The 16662-nt window shown below is 53.8% G+C and overlaps 1 protein-coding gene across 1 annotated transcript; it reads right to left on the reverse strand.

Annotated features, from left to right (window-relative positions):
• Window positions 1-220: 220 nt before the first annotated feature.
• Window positions 221-7841, reverse strand: LOC115081623 (cleavage and polyadenylation specificity factor subunit 1-like). Its single transcript, XM_029586052.1, has 2 exons — window positions 7582-7841; window positions 221-310 (listed from the first exon to the last, which is right to left on the reverse strand). Exons 1-2 carry the CDS (start codon window positions 7816-7818, stop codon window positions 221-223), a joined length of 327 nt encoding a protein of 108 aa, XP_029441912.1. The 5' UTR covers window positions 7819-7841.
• Between the last annotated feature and the right edge of the window lie 8821 nt (window positions 7842-16662).

The following is a 16662-nucleotide window of genomic DNA, read 5'->3' on the forward strand; positions in this document are numbered from 1 at the left end:
CCGTTGAAGCAGGGTCTCCCCTCCCTTAATGGAGGGGAGACCCTGAGGACCAGACTGGTATGCAGAATACCATAAGAGAGAGTTCATCAAACTATCAGGAAAAGGACTGGTCTGTGGTTATTTCACACTGGTTTGTGTGTGTGAAGGGAAGTGACAGATCGTATGTGTAGATGTGAGTAAGCCAGTGATGTTTATATATAAGACAGTGAGAGAGATACATTTATATAAATGTTTTATACTCACCTAAGAAGCCCAGTTGAGCATTGTCCACCATAAATTCTATGCTGTAAACCTCCAGTGCTTTTGCATCCTTAAAAAAAACAAAACCAATCACAGGAATATTTTCACCTTTCTGTTAATTCCAACAAATCAGAAGTGAAAGGTGCATTTTTTGCTCAGGAATTGTGATAGAGCAGCCTCACCTCTCTATGCCTGCCAGGTCAAGGATTAGCACTACCTCTGCTGTCTCACCAAAACTATTAAAGACTGAAGTAAAGAAGAGATTTCTTCATGTTTCTTCCCAATATCAATACTTTTTCTTCAACTAACCCACCCTAAGATTTAAAACTCAATCAGCAGGCAATTGTACAGTGCACATATGAAAATTAATTTTAATGTCCTTTGCAAAAAATCTCTCTCTGCGACTATCAATCTCTTGCTCTCTTTCTACCTCTATGGATATGTAAATATCTCTCTATCATACACACACATACAAAGCTCTCACAGCGGGAAGAAAACCTGACAGGGACCGTCTTGACTGTTTTTCACCACAACAATAGGGACATGCCTCAACTGTGGCTTTCATGTATTTTAACCAGTGTTGCTGCATAAGAACATAAGAAAATGCCATACTGGGTCAGACCAAGGGTCCATCAAGCCCAGCATCCTGTTTCCAACAGTGGCAAATCCAGGCCATAAGAACCTGGCAAGTACCCAAAAACTAAGTCTATTCCATGTAACCATTGCTAATGGCAGTGGCTATTCTCTAAGTGAACTTAATAGCACGACTCAAACTTACTAGAAAAATGTATTATGAGGATGGATGGTGGTTTCATAGATTTTATGAGGCACTCTCCATAATGCCTTCTTTAATTTAATCATTAACTACCTTCCAACCTCCATTTTTTATTTAGAACAAATCTTTTAATATTTTAAGTATGGCTTCATGTTAAGTCGCTCTGTCCACAAAGATGGAATAACATTGGAGCAATGGAACAATGGAAAAGAAAATTATTCCTTACCTGCTAATTTTCGTTCCTGTAGTACCATGGATCAGTCCAGACAGTGGGTTATGTCCCCAATCCAGCAGATGGAGTCAGCACAAGCTTTGAGGGGGCGTATCCATATATACTACTACCCCCTCTGCAGGAGTTCAGTATCGAGTATATCAAAGCCAGAGTAGAAACCCCCGAAGGATCAAGTTTGTGGAAACAGATAATGAAAACAATTGTAACCGCAACAAGTAAACCGCAAACATCCTACCAACTTGTAGGGAGCTGTGAAAAACAGCAAAAAGGAAACGACTGTGAAGACACAGAACACTGCGAGCAAGAAGTAGCGCAGAGCAGAGCAGGATCAAGAACCCAAACGCGGTGGGCGTCTGGACTGATCCATGGTACTACAGGAACGAAAATTAGCAGGTAAGTAATAATTTTCTTTTCCCTGTACGTAACTGGATCAGTCCAGACAGTGGGATGTACCCAAGCTTCCCTAAATCGGGTGGGGTCCTGCGAGGCCTGCTCGGAGAACCTGCTCGCCAAAGTGCCCAGAGACCGAAGAGGCGAGGTGCAGACGATAGTGCCTCGAGAACGTGTGTAACGATTTCCAGGTGGCTGCCCTACAAATTTCCTGCAAGGATACCGAGCGAACCTCCGCCCAGGAAGCCGCCTGAGAACGTGTAGAATGCGCTACGATTCCGGGTGGGGGAGTCCGACCCGCCCCAATGTAGGAAGCAGCAATGCCGGCCTTCAGCCATCTGGCAATGGTAGTCTTCGAGGCCTGAGACCCTTCTTAGGACCGGCCCAGAGTACGAAGAGATGGTCAGAGGTCCGGAACTCATTTGTAGCCTCCAGATAGAGATGCAAAGTGCGCTTGACATCCAAGAGACGGAGAGACTTCGGCTCTGAGGAAGAGAAGGACGGCAACTCCACCGTCTGGTTCACATGGAATGCAGAAACCACCTTCGGAAGGAAGGAGGGAACGGTGCGAAGCGAAACTCCAGAGTCGGAGAAACGGAGATAGGGCTCTCTACACGACAGAGCCTGCAGCTCCGAGATGCGTCGAGCGGAACAGATGGCCACAAGAAATACAGTCTTGAGAGTGAGATCCTTTATCGTTGCGCTGCGCAGCGGCTCGAACGGTGGTCCCGACAGGGAGCGAAGCACAAGGTTAACACTCCAGGAGGGACAAGGGTCCCGTAACGGAGGACGCATATGCTTGACACCCTTGAGAAAATGAGCAATGTCAGAATGCTGTAGAAGAGAGCCCCCATCGCTCAATAGCGAACCAAGTGCGGCCACCTGAACCCGTAGTGAATTATAGGCGAGCCCTTTTTCCACCCCCGCCTGTAGAAACTGGAGGATCTGAGGTACAGAAGCCTTTGCGGGTCTCGTGGCCTGGCTGGTACACCACAGCTCGAACACTTTCCAGACGTGAACATAGGCCGCCGACGTCGATGTCTTTCGTGCCCGCAATAGTGTGGATACTACCGCCTCCGGGTAGCCCCGACGCTGGAGGTGGCGCCTCTCAAAAGCCAGGCCGCAAGACAGAAGAGTTCTGCCTGCTCGAAAAATACCGGGCCCTGATGTAGGAGCTGGGGGAGGTGCCCCAGCCTGATTGGCCCGTTGATCACCAGCTGTAGCAGGTCCGCAAACCAGAGTCATCTGGGCCATTCCGGGGCGACGAAAAACACGGTCCCCTGATGGCTTTCTATTCTGCGGAGCATCCTGCCCACCAGGGGCCTCGGAGGAAAGGCGTAGAGCAGAAGATGTGGCGCCCACGGGAGGACCAGGGCATCCACTCCCTCCGCGCCTCGCTCTCTCCGGCGACTGAAGAAGCGTGGAGCCTTGGCGTTGAGAGCGGACGCCATCAGATCTAAGTGGGGGGCCCCCCCACCGATGGACGAGAAGTTGCATCACTTTGTCGGAGAGAGACCACTCTCCTGGGTCCAGCAGTTGACGACTGAGGAAGTCCGCCTGCACGTTGTCCACACCGGCGATGTGCGAGGCCGCTAGCCGGACGAGATGACGCTCCGCCCATTGCATCAGCAGCACCGCCTCGAGCGCGACCTGCGGGCTGCGCGTGCCTCCTTGTCGGTTGATGTAGGCCACGGTGGTAGCATTGTCCGATAGGATTCTGACCTCCCGGTTCCGAAGAAGCGGGAGGAAATGTCGCAGAGCTAGCCGGACCGCTCTGGTTTCCAGACGGTTGATTGACCACTTCGCCTCCACAGTGGACCACGTCCCCTGCGTGGCGCTTCGATCACAGACTGCACCCCAGCCTGCTAGACTGGCGTCGGTGGTCACCACCACCCAATTTGGCAGATCGAGGGACACGCCACGGGCCAGGTTCGACGGATCCAACCACCAGCCCAGACTGTCCCTGGCATTCCGCGGGAGCGGGAGAATCATCTGGTAGTCCTGCGATACTGGTTTCCAGTGGGAGAGGAGCGCCCACTGTAAGGTCCTGAGGTGCGCGAAATCCCAAGGTACAAGGTCGATGGTGGACCCCATCACTCCCAGGAGTTGCAGGTAGTCCCAGGAGGTGGGCTCTGGTAACACAGAGAACCGTCGTGTGTGATCTCGCAAGGATTGAGCCTTGTCCTGGCGCAGAAAAACTTTGCCCAGCCGGGTGTCGAAGGTCGCCCCCAAAAAATCCAAGCATTGCGAGGGCATGAGGGAGCTCTTGGAGAAGTTCACTACCCATCCCAGGGAATGTAGAAACCGTACTACTCAAGTCACAGCTGAGCGTCCCTGATCGAATGACTTCGCCCGGATGAGCCAGTCGTCCAGATAAGGATGAACCAGGATGCCCTCCTTCCGGAGAGCTGCAGCCACGACTACCATAATCTTGGTGAAGGTGCGCGGCGCCGTCGCCAGTCCAAACAGGAGAGCCTTGAACTGAAAATGCTGATCCAGAATTTTGAAACGAAGGAAACTGTGGTGGTCCGGGCGGATGGGGATGTGCAGGTAGGCCTCCGTTAAGTCCAGGGAGGCGAGGAACTCCCCCCGATGCACCGCCACAATCACTGACCGGAGCGTTTCCATACGGAACCGAACGACTCGAAGGGATTTGTTGACTTCCTTGAGGTCTAGGATAGGCCGGAAGGCACCGTCCTTCTTTGGCACGACGAAATAGATGGAATAGTGGCCCGAGCCCACCTCTACGAAGGGCACGGGCGCAATAGCGCCTGTCTCCTAGAGTCTGTCCAGAGTCAGCTGCACCGCTCCTCTCTTGAGGTCCGAGCCACAGGGGGAAAAGATGAACCTTCCCTGCGGGGGGCGGACAAATTCCAATGCGTAGCCGTGTTTTATGGTATCCAGGACCCACTGGTCCGAGGTGATCCGTGCCCACACCGCGTAGAAATACGTTAGTCGGTCCCCAATCTTGGGGACAGGGGAGTGGGCGAGACTGGCATCATTGTGAAGACTCGGTATAGGGGTTCCCGGTTCCGGGAGTAGTGCGTGCGGGCCGATGCCCGCGAAAGGAGCGCGACCATGGCTGAGACCTGGGGGCGGATGGCCGGGAGCCCGCCTGTCTGTATCCCCTGTAGCGCCGCTGTGCTCTGGCTCTGGTCCGAGAAGAAGAAAAAGCTCTGGATGGTCGAAACCTATCCTCCGGCAGCCGATGAACAGCGTTCTCCCCCAGGACTTGATGATCTGATCCAAATCCTCCCCGAAGAGGAACTTGCCCCTGAAGGGAAGAGAGCCCAGACTCGACTTAGAGGACGTATCAGCCGCCCAGTTGCGTAGCCCCAGTAGTCGTCGTGCCGCCACTACCGATACCATGGATCTTGCGAGGACCCGAAAAAGGTTGTACGAGGCGTCCGCCCCATACGCCACTGCGGCTTCCAGCCGATCCGCCTGGGCAGCCTCATCGGCCGGCAGATTCTGAGACGTGAGGAGTTGTTGTACCCAAAGGAGACTAGCCCGCTGGGCCAGCGAACTGCACATCACCGCCCGCATACCCAGCGCGGAGACCTCGAAGACCCTCTTAAGGAAAACTTCCAACTTACGATCCTGTGTGTCCCGCAACGCAGCACCTCCCGTTACTGGGATAGTCGTCCTCTTCGTGACCGCCGACACTGCGGAGTCCACCTTTGGGACCTTGATGAGGTCCAGAAAATCTTCAGGGAGCGGGTACAGCTTTTCCATGGTCCGGCTGCCCTTCAGGGAGGCCTCCGGGGTGTCCCATTCCCTGGTGAGAAGTTGTAAAAACGAGTCATGAATGGGAAAAGCCCGAGCCCTCGGCCGGAGTGCCGCCAGGACCGGATCTCCCTTCTTTGAAGAAGTGACGACAGCGGGAGCTACTGGGGCAGGCGGGTCCGGTGGAGGGTCCAGATCTAATTCCTGAATGATCTGCGGGATGAGGTCGTCCAGCTCTTCCCTCTGGAAGAGGCGTAGGGTACGCGGATCATCCCCTTCTTGCGTGCCGTCCCCTTGACCCCCGTCCGGGAGGTCAGGTCCCTGTCCCGCTGGGTCTGGCACCGCCCCCACTGCCGCGGGCGCAGATCGGACCCGGGTAGGAGGGCGGGAGGCCCCTGCTCCCAGAGGGTCGGGGGGGGCCGGCGCAGAGGGCGACATCCGTGGGATCTTAGGTGGGGGGGGTCCCACAGGTGTTTCCAGCCCCTGCAGATAAGCGGTATGCATGAGCAGGATAAACTCCGGAGAGAACCCCGGCCTGCTCGGGTGCGCTTCGGGGGCAGCGTGGTTCCTGCTCCCTGGCTCTGGGTGCTTGGTTCCTGCACCAAAATCGGGGGAGCACCCCCGCTTGTAGAGTCTTCCCGAGAGCCGTTCTCCCTCGTGGCCTCCAGGGATCCGTTCCCCCTCGTGGCCTGCGCCTCAGGGCGCTCAGAATGTAAAATGGCCCCCGTTCCCGCCAAAAATGGCGGAGTGGCCGGCCCGCGCCGCCCGGGCAAAAAAGAGAAATCAGTCAGGGACTGTGAGGTACCTTCCCCCCCGGGAAGGCATCGTGCACAGATGCCCTCCCGGGAAATCCGGGACCCCGGGTCTCCGCAGGCCGCACAGCGCGACGGCTGCGGCATCGGGATCGCCGGAGGAGAGAGGAAAAACGGCGCCAAAAATGAGAAAAAGCCTCGGGGGGGGGGGGGGGGGGGGGGGGGGCCACGCGCACAAAGCGCCGCTGCGGGGGGGCCCGGGCGGCCCGCATTGCCCGCTGTCCAAAAATAGAGGAGGGTGCCGCGGGGGGGCCTTCCCGGCCACACAACCCGCCCCAGAAGTCTTTCCCAAGCGCGGCAGCAGCCCACGAGGAGCTGCAAAATGGCCGAGGGTGAGGGAGTGTAAAACGAAGAGGCCGGCACCACCGGCTTTCGCGGGCACCGGGAGCTGTGCTGTGAAGAAAAGCTACAGAGGAATAAAACCAACTTATCCCTGCTGCAAAGAGAAATAAAACAGCACGGCTGCAGAAAAGAGACAGGAGAGATAAGCCACTCCCCAAAAGGTGAAAGGACCCTGCTTTACTTTTTTTTTTTTTTTTTTTTAAACTTAATACAAACTTGATACTAACTTGATCCACAGAAAAAGACAACAAGAAGCCATAATCAAGCAAGAAAGTGAGAAAGAAGGAAAAAGAGGAGAAGCCTGATTCCCCTACTCGCATCTGCTGGAGTCAGAAGATACTGAACTCCTGCAGAGGGGGTAGTAGTACTCATGGTGACGCCCCCTCAAAGCTTGTGCTGACTCCATCTGCTGGACTGGGGACATAACCCACTGTCTGGACTGATCCAGGTACGTACAGGGAACCTGCTGACAAGGGACAGGGACAATGTGTGAATGGCAGTGTGACTGGAGGGACAGTGAAAGGGACCTCGTGTGAGGGAGAGAGGGAGGGATGGAAGTTACCCTGCTGATAAGGAACAGGACAGTGTGTGAGACACGGAGGGTGAGTGGAGGTTACCCTGCTGACATGGGACACAATCAGTATGCGAGATGGAGCGTATGGGAGACAGGGAATCGAGAGAGCTTACCCTGCTAACGAGGGACAGGGACAGTGTGTGAGACACGGAGGGTGAGTGGAGATTACCCTGCTGACATGGGACACAAACAGTATGCGAGATGGAGCGTATGGGAGACAGGGAATCGAGAGAGCTTACCCTGCTAACGAGGGACAGGGACAGTGTGTGAGACACGGAGGGTGAGTGGAGATTACCCTGCTGACATGGGACACAAACAGTATGCGAGATGGAGCGTATGGGAGACAGGGAATCGAGAGAGCTTACCCTGCTAACGAGGGACAGGGCAGTGTGTGAGACACGGAGGGTGAGTGGAGGTTACCCTGCTGACATGGGACACAATCAGTATGCGAGATGGAGCGTATGGGAGACAGGGAATCGAGAGAGCTTACCCTGCTAACGAGGGACAAGGTCTTGCTTTCCTCCTGGTAGCGCAGCAGTGAGATGCTCTTCATGACATCTGCAGCTAAAATAAAATTCTTGATGCTGATCATCTGGTGAATATAGAGCTGAGTGTCGATAAAGGCCATCCCAGTGAGGTCATTGTCCTTCAGACTCCAGAGGAAAATCTGTAGCGCAGAGAGCAAAAACCAGTGAGTTCCCCTGAGACAGTCGTCCCATTTCCTCATACTCCTCTGCTCCCCTTCCACACACGCACCCCCATTCACATGGCCCTCCTTCCCCTCTCTCTATCCCCGCACCCACACACACAGCCCCTCTCCCCTCCAATGGACCCATACAGCCCCTACTCCTTCCCAACGCACCCACACAGAACCCCTCCTCCTTCCTGCACCCATCCACAAATACAGTCCCTCTCCTTACCTGCAGACACCCCCCGATACAGCCCCTCTCCCTCTCTCCCTCCCCACAGAACCCTCCCAGATATAGCCTACCTCTATCCCTGAAGACACACGCACACATGAAACTCCGCTGATTGCTTCTCCAGGAAACCACTCTCACACCTTCCCACAGCCAAATAATTTGCTTTTACAAATGCATTCAGGTCCATATACAGAAGCCATTTAGACAGATAATTCAACAATTATCCATCTAAATGCAAATATGGCACATTCAGCCACTTATCTGGCTACATTTTAGCTAGCTAAATAGTTAACCGGCTATAATTTAGCTGGATAAAAAAGGGGCGTTTTGCAGGCATTGCAGGGAGGGAGTAAAATATCCGGCTAACCTAGCCAAATATCCAGGATAACCGGATATCTTTAAAAGATCCGGCTAAGTAGCACTGTCATCACTCAAGGAGATAAGGTATGAGCAGAGCAATCTTCTCCCCAAGGATAATAGTAAGACCTGTTAGGTCATACTCTGCAAGCCCTCCCACCCCCAAATCTCTGTAATAACTTAGGAAATGACAGACACTGTTAGGTCATACTCTGCAAGCCCTCCCACCCCCAAATCTCTGTAATAACTTAGGAAATGACAGACACTGTTAGGTCATACTCTGCAAGCCCTCCCACCCCCAAATCTCTGTAATAACTTAGGAAATGACAGACACTGTTAGGTCATACTCTGCAAGCCCTCCCACCCCCAAATCTCTGTAATAACTTAGGAAATGACAGACACTGTTAGGTCATACTCTGCAAGCCCTCCCACCCCCAAATCTCTGTAATAACTTAGGAAATGACAGGCACTGTTAGGTCATACTCTGCATCCCTCCCACCTCCAAATCTCTGTAATAACTTAGGAAATGACAGACACTGTTAGGTCATACTCTGCATCCCTCCCACCCCCAAATCTCTGTAATAACTTAGGAAATGACAGACACTGTTAGGTCATACTCTGCATCCCTCCCACCCCCAAATCTCTGTAATAACTTAGGAAATGACAGACACTGTTAGGTCATACTCTGCATCCCTCCCACCTCCAAATCTCTGTAATAACTTAGGAAATGACAGGCACTGTTAGGTCATACTCTGCATCCCTCCCACCCCCAAATCTCTGTAATAACTTAGGAAATGACAGACACTGTTAGGTCATACTCTGCATCCCTCCCACCTCCAAATCTCTGTAATAACTTAGGAAATGACAGACACTGTTAGGTCATACTCTGCATCCCTCCCACCCCAAATCTCTGTAATAACTTAGGAAATGACAGGCACTGTTAGGTCATACTCTGCATCCCTCCCACCCCCAAATCTCTGTAATAACTTAGGAAATGACAGGCACTGTTAGGTCATACTCTGCATCCCTCCCACCCCCAAATCTCTGTAATAACTTAGGAAATGACAGACACTGTTAGGTCATACTCTGCATCCCTCCCACCTCCAAATCTCTGTAATAACTTAGGAAATGACAGACACTGTTAGGTCATACTCTGCATCCCTCCCACCCCCAAATCTCTGTAATAACTTAGGAAATGACAGACACTGTTAGGTCATACTCTGCATCCCTCCCACCTCCAAATCTCTGTAATAACTTAGGAAATGACAGACACTGTTAGGTCATACTCTGCATCCCTCCCATCCCCAAATCTCTGTAATAACTTAGGAAATGACAGACACTGTTAGGTCATACTCTGCATCCCTCCCACCCCCAAATCTCTGTAATAACTTAGGAAATGACAGACACTGTTAGGTCATACTCTGCATCCCTCCCACCTCCAAATCTCTGTAATAACTTAGGAAATGACAGGCACTGTTAGGTCATACTCTGCATCCCTCCCACCTCCAAATCTCTGTAATAACTTAGGAAATGACAGACACTGTTAGGTCATACTCTGCATCCCTCCCACCCCCAAATCTCTGTAATAACTTAGGAAATGACAGACACTGTTAGGTCATACTCTGCATCCCTCCCACCCCCAAATCTCTGTAATAACTTAGGAAATGACAGACACTGTTAGGTCATACTCTGCATCCCTCCCACCCCCAAATCTCTGTAATAACTTAGGAAATGACAGACACTGTTAGGTCATACTCTGCATCCCTCCCACCTCCAAATCTCTGTAATAACTTAGGAAATGACAGGACACTGTTAGGTCATACTCTGCATCCCTCCCACCTCCAAATCTCTGTAATAACTTAGGAAATGACAGACACTGTTAGGTCATACTCTGCATCCCTCCCACCCCCAAATCTCTGTAATAACTTAGGAAATGACAGACACTGTTAGGTCATACTCTGCATCCCTCCCACCCCCAAATCTCTGTAATAACTTAGGAAATGACAGACACTGTTAGGTCATACTCTGCATCCCTCCCACCTCCAAATCTCTGTAATAACTTAGGAAATGACAGACACTGTTAGGTCATACTCTGCATCCCTCCCACCCTCCAAATCTCTGTAATAACTTAGGAAATGACAGACACTGTTAGGTCATACTCTGCATCCCTCCCACCTCCAAATCTCTGTAATAACTTAGGAAATGACAGACACTGTTAGGTCATACTCTGCATCCCTCCCACCTCCAAATCTCTGTAATAACTTAGGAAATGACAGACACTGTTAGGTCATACTCTGCATCCCTCCCACCTTCCAAATCTCTGTAATAACTTAGGAAATGACAGGACACTGTTAGGTCATACTCTGCATCCCTCCCACCTCCCAAATCTCTGTAATAACTTAGGAAATGACAGACACTGTTAGGTCATACTCTGCATCCCTCCCACCTCCAAATCTCTGTAATAACTTAGGAAATGACAGACACTGTTAGGTCATACTCTGCATCCCTCCCACCCCCCAAATCTCTGTAATAACTTAGGAAATGACAGGCACTGTTAGGTCATACTCTGCATCCCTCTCACCTCCAAATCTGTGTAATAACTTAGGAAATGACAGGCACTGTTAGGTCATACTCTGCATCCCTCCCACCCCCAAATCTCTGTAATAACTTAGGAAATGACAGGCACTGTTAGGTCATACTCTGCATCCCTCCCACCTCCAAATCTCTGTAATAACTTAGGAAATGACAGACACTGTTAGGTCATACTCTGCATCCCTCCCACCTCCAAATCTCTGTAATAACTTGGAAATGACAGACACTGTTAGGTCATACTCTGCATCCCTCCCACCCCCAAATCTCTGTAATAACTTAGGAAATGACAGACACTGTTAGGTCATACTCTGCATCCCTCCCACCCCCAAATCTCTGTAATAACTTAGGAAATGACAGACACTGTTAGGTCATACTCTGCATTCCTCCCACCCCCAAATCTCTGTAATAACTTAGGAAATGACAGGCACTGTTAGGTCATACTCTGCATCCCTCCCACCCCCCAAATCTCTGTAATAACTTAGGAAATGACAGACACTGTTAGGTCATACTCTGCATCCCTCCCACCCCCAAATCTCTGTAATAACTTAGGAAATGACAGGCACTGTTAGGTCATACTCTGCATCCCTCTCACCTCCAAATCTGTGTAATAACTTAGGAAATGACAGGCACTGTTAGGTCATACTCTGCATCCCTCCCACCCCCAAATCTCTGTAATAACTTAGGAAATGACAGGCACTGTTAGGTCATACTCTGCATCCCTCCCACCTCCAAATCTCTGTAATAACTTAGGAAATGACAGACACTGTTAGGTCATACTCTGCATCCCTCCCACCTCCAAATCTCTGTAATAACTTAGGAAATGACAGGCACTGTTAGGTCATACTCTGCATCCCTCCCACCTCCAAATCTCTGTAATAACTTGGGAAATGACAGACACTGTTAGGTCATACTCTGCATCCCTCCCACCCCCAAATCTCTGTAATAACTTAGGAAATGACAGACACTGTTAGGTCATACTCTGCATCCCTCCCACCTCCAAATCTCTGTAATAACTTAGGAAATGACAGACACTGTTAGGTCATACTCTGCATTCCTCCCACCCCCAAATCTCTGTAATAACTTAGGAAATGACAGGCACTGTTAGGTCATACTCTGCATCCCTCCCACCTCCAAATAAGAAAATTATTACTTACCAGCTAATTTTCGTTCCTGTAGTACCATGGATCAGTCCAGACAGTGGGTTATGTCCCCAATCCAGCAGATGGAGTCAGTCAAAGCTTCGAGGGGGCGTCACCATGAGTACTACTACCCCCTCTGCAGGAGTTCAGTATCGAGTATATCAAAGCCCGAGTAAACAAAGAACCCCCAATTTGGATCAAGTTTAAAGTAACGGCAACAACAGCCGCAGAACGTAAACAACAAAACCCGTGCCCGTCCCACCAACGGGTGGGAGGTCGGGAGGTCAGCGTGCCAACCCCAAACGTAACTGTGACAAACAGGGAAAACTGAGAAATCGTGAGAGACAGAAAGCACCATCGTCCCATAGAGGAAAACAGTCGAGCAAGAATTAGAACCCAAATGCGGTGGGCGTCTGGACTGATCCATGGTACTACAGGAACGAAAATTAGCAGGTAAGTAATAATTTTCTTTTCCCTGTACGTACCTGGATCAGTCCAGACAGTGGGATGTACCCAAGCTTCCCTAAACCGGGTGGGGGTCCTGCGAGACCTGCTCGTAGCACCTGCTCCCCAAAGTGTCCGAAGACCGAAGAAGCGAGGTGGAGACGATAGTGTCTCGAGAACGTGTGTAACGATTTCCAGGTGGCCGCTCTACAAATTTCTTGAGAGGAGACCGAGCGAGTCTCCGCCCAAGAGGCCGCCTGAGCTCGTGTCGAATGCGCCACAATACCGGGTGGGGGAGTCCGCCCCACCCCAATGTAGGAAGCGGCAATGCCGGCCTTCAGCCATCTGGCAATGGTCGTCTTCGAGGCCTGAGACCCCTTCTTATGACCGGACCAAAGTACGAAGAGATGGTCAGAAGTCCGGAAATCATTCGTAGCCTCCAGATAGAGACGCAGAGTGCGCTTGACATCCAAGAGTCGGAGAGACTTCGGCTCAGAAGAAGAGAAGGACGGCAGTTCCACCGTCTGATTCACATGGAACGCGGACACCACCTTCGGAAGAAAGGAGGGAACAGTGCGAATCGAAACCCCGGAGTCCGAGAAACGGAGATAGGGCTCTCTGCACGACAGGGCCTGCAGTTCCGAGATGCGACGAGCAGAGCAGATAGCCACCAGAAACACCGTCTTAAGCGTGAGATCCTTAAGCGTCGCATTCCGCAGTGGTTCAAACGGAGGTCCCGACATGGCCCGTAGCACGAGGTTGAGACTCCAGGAGGGACAGGGAGTCCGCAACGGCGGTTGCAAGTGCTTGACACCCTTGAGAAAACGATGGATGTCCGGGTGTTGCATCAGAGAACCCCCGTCCCGCAGGAGCGAACCAAGGGCGGCCACCTGGACCCGGAGTGAGTTGTAGGCAAGCCCTTTGTCCACCCCCGCTTGCAGAAACTGAAGGATCTGGGGAACCGAAGCCTCCGTGGGACGCGTGTTCAATCCGGCACACCACAGCTCGAACACTTTCCAGACTCGCACGTAGGCCACCGACGTCGAAGCCTTTCGAGAACGCAGCAGCGTTGACACTACCGCCTCCTGGTAGCCCCGACGCCGAAGGCGGTGCCTCTCAAAAGCCAGGCCGCAAGACAGAAGAGTTCTGCCTGGTCGAAAAATACCGGGCCTTGGTGAAGGAGGCGGGGGAGATGTCCCAGACGGATGGGTCCGTCGATCACCAGTTGGAGCAGGTCTGCAAACCAAGGTCGTCTTGGCCACTCCGGAGCGACGAAGATCACAGGTCCCTGGTGGGCCTCCACGCGGCGGAGTAGTCTTCCGACCAGTGGCCACGGCGGGAACGCATATAGCAGCAGGTTGGTCGGCCACGGGAGCACGAGAGCGTCTACGCCCTCCGCCCCTCGCTCTCTCCGGCGGCTGAAGAACCGGGGCGCCTTGGTGTTCCGTGCGGACGCCATGAGATCCAGGTGGGGGGCTCCCCACCGCCGGACGAGCAGCTGCATTGCCTCGTCGGAGAGGGACCATTCCCCGGGATCCAGAAGTTGACGGCTGAGGAAATCCGCCTGTACGTTGTCCACTCCCGCGATGTGCGAGGCGGCCCGGCGGGCCAGATGCTGCTCCGCCCACTGCATCAGCATCTCTGCCTCGAGCGCGACCTGCGGACTGCGGGTGCCGCCCTGTCGGTTGATATAGGCCACCGTCGTCGCGTTGTCCGATAAGATCCTGACCTCCCGGTTCCGAAGGAGCGGCAGGAAGTGCTGGAGCGCTAGTCTGACCGCTCTGGTCTCCAGGCGATTGATGGACCACTTTGATTCCTCCGCGGACCACGTCCCCTGCGTGGCGCTGCGATCGCAGACCGCTCCCCAGCCTACTAGACTGGCGTCGGTGGTAACCACGACCCAATTTGGCAGATCGAGAGACATGCCGCGGGCCAAGTTCTCCGGATCCATCCACCAGGTTAGACTGTTCCTGGCAAACGGCGGCAGGGGGAGGAGCACCTGATAGTCCTGCGAAAGCGGTTTCCACCGGGATAGAAGCGATCTCTGTAGAGGCCTGAGGTGCGCAAATGCCCAAGGGACCATGTCGATGGTGGAACCCATCACCCCCAGGAGCTGCAGATAGTCCCAGGAGGTAGGGACCGATAACGCAGAGAACCGTTGTATGTGTTCCCGCAGGGCCTGCGCCTTGTCCTGACGCAGGAAAACCGCGCCGAGACGGGTGTCGAAGGTCGCCCCCAGGAAATCCAAGCGCTGCGAGGGTACCAGGGAGCTCTTGGAGAAGTTCACCACCCATCCCAGGGACTGCAGAAACTCTATGACCCTGGCCACAGCCTCCTGTCCATGGCGAAAAGACTTCGCTCGGATGAGCCAATCGTCCAGGTAAGGATGAACTAGTATCCCCTCCTTCCGCAAGGCAGCCGCTACCACCACCATGATTTTGGTGAAAGTGCGCGGCGCCGTCGCCAGCCCGAACGGGAGAGCCACAAACTGAAAATGTTGATCCAGGATCTTGAACCGTAGGAGACAATGATGCTCCCGGCGAATGGGGATGTGGAGGTAGGCCTCCGTCAGGTCCAAGGAGGCCAAGAATTCCCCCCGATGCACCGCTGCGATCACTGACCGCAGCGTTTCCATGCGGAACCGGACTACCCGGAGTGATTTGTTGACTTCCTTCAAGTCCAGGATGGGGCGGTAGGAGCCGTCCTTCTTTGGAACCACGAAGTAGATGGAATAATGGCCCGAGCCCACCTCTCCGCAGGGCACGGGTGCAATGGCGCCTATCTCCCAAAGCCTGTCCAGGGTCAACTGCACCGCCCTTCGCTTGTCGTCCGAGCCGCAAGGGGAGAATACGAACCGTCCCTTTGGAGCGCGGACAAACTCCAACGCGTAACCTTGTCCGATGGTATCCAAGACCCACTGGTCCGAGGTGATCCGCGCCCACTCCTGGTAGAAGAACGCCAGCCGCCCCCCGATCCTGGGAACGGCGGAGTGGGCGAGCCGAACATCATTGCGAGGACTTGGGAGAGGGCTGTCCACCTGAGGGAGCGGGACGTGCGGGGCGGCGCCCGCGAAAGGAGCGAGACCAGGGTTGAGACCTGGGGGCCGAGGACCTGGCCGCCGCCGGTCTGTAGTTCCGGTAGCGCCGTTGCGCCCTGGCTCTGGTCCGAGAGGACGAAAACGCCCTGGTGGAGCGATATCTGTCTTCTGGCAGGCGATGAACCGCGTTTTCCCCCAGCGACTTGATGATTTGATCCAGATCCTCCCCGAACAGAAACTTGCCCCTGAAAGGCAGGGAGCCCAGACTCGACTTGGAGGACGTGTCCGCCGCCCAGTTGCGGAGCCATAGGAGACGGCGTGCCGCTACCACGGAGGCCATGGTGCGGGCGAGGATTCGAAACAGGTCATAGGAAGCGTCGGCTCCATACGCCACCGCAGCTTCCAGCCTATCTGCCTGGTCGGCCTCCCCGGCCGGTAGGACCTGGGAGGTGAGCAGCTGTTGCACCCAGAGGAGGCTGGCCCGCTGTGCCAGCGAACTACACATCACCGCCCGCAACCCTACCGCGGAGACCTCGAAGACCCGCTTTAGGAAGACTTCCAACTTGCGATCTTGGGTGTCCCTTAAGGCCGCTCCCCCCGTCACAGGGATGGTCGTCCTCTTCGTGACCGCTGTCACCGCGGAGTCCACTTTAGGTACCTTGATGAGATCTAGAAAATCTTCCGGCAGCGGATACAGTTTCTCCATGGCCCGGCTGCCCTTAAGAGCAGCTTCCGGGGCATCCCATTCCCTGGTGAGGAGCTGAATGAAAGACTCATGAATGGGAAAAGCCCGAGCTCTCGGCCTCAGGGCTGCCAGGACCGGATCCCCCTTCTTTGAGGAAGTGACCACAGCGGGCGCTACGGGAGCGGGCGGCTCCGGCGGTGGATCGAGGTCCAACTCCTTGATAATTTGAGGGAGCAGGTCATCCAGCTCTTCCCGCTGGAACAGACGCAGCGTGCGCGGATCATCCCCCTCGGAAGTGGAGTCCCCTTGACCCGGGTCCGCCGGGTCTGATCCAGGGGAAGCTGGCCCTGTGCCCGCTGCCCCCGAGCCTACCGGGAGCCGGGCGCGGGCGGGGGGT

This window comes from Rhinatrema bivittatum, unplaced genomic scaffold, assembly GCF_901001135.1.
Source record: "Rhinatrema bivittatum unplaced genomic scaffold, aRhiBiv1.1, whole genome shotgun sequence".
NCBI lineage: Eukaryota > Metazoa > Chordata > Amphibia > Gymnophiona > Rhinatrematidae > Rhinatrema > Rhinatrema bivittatum.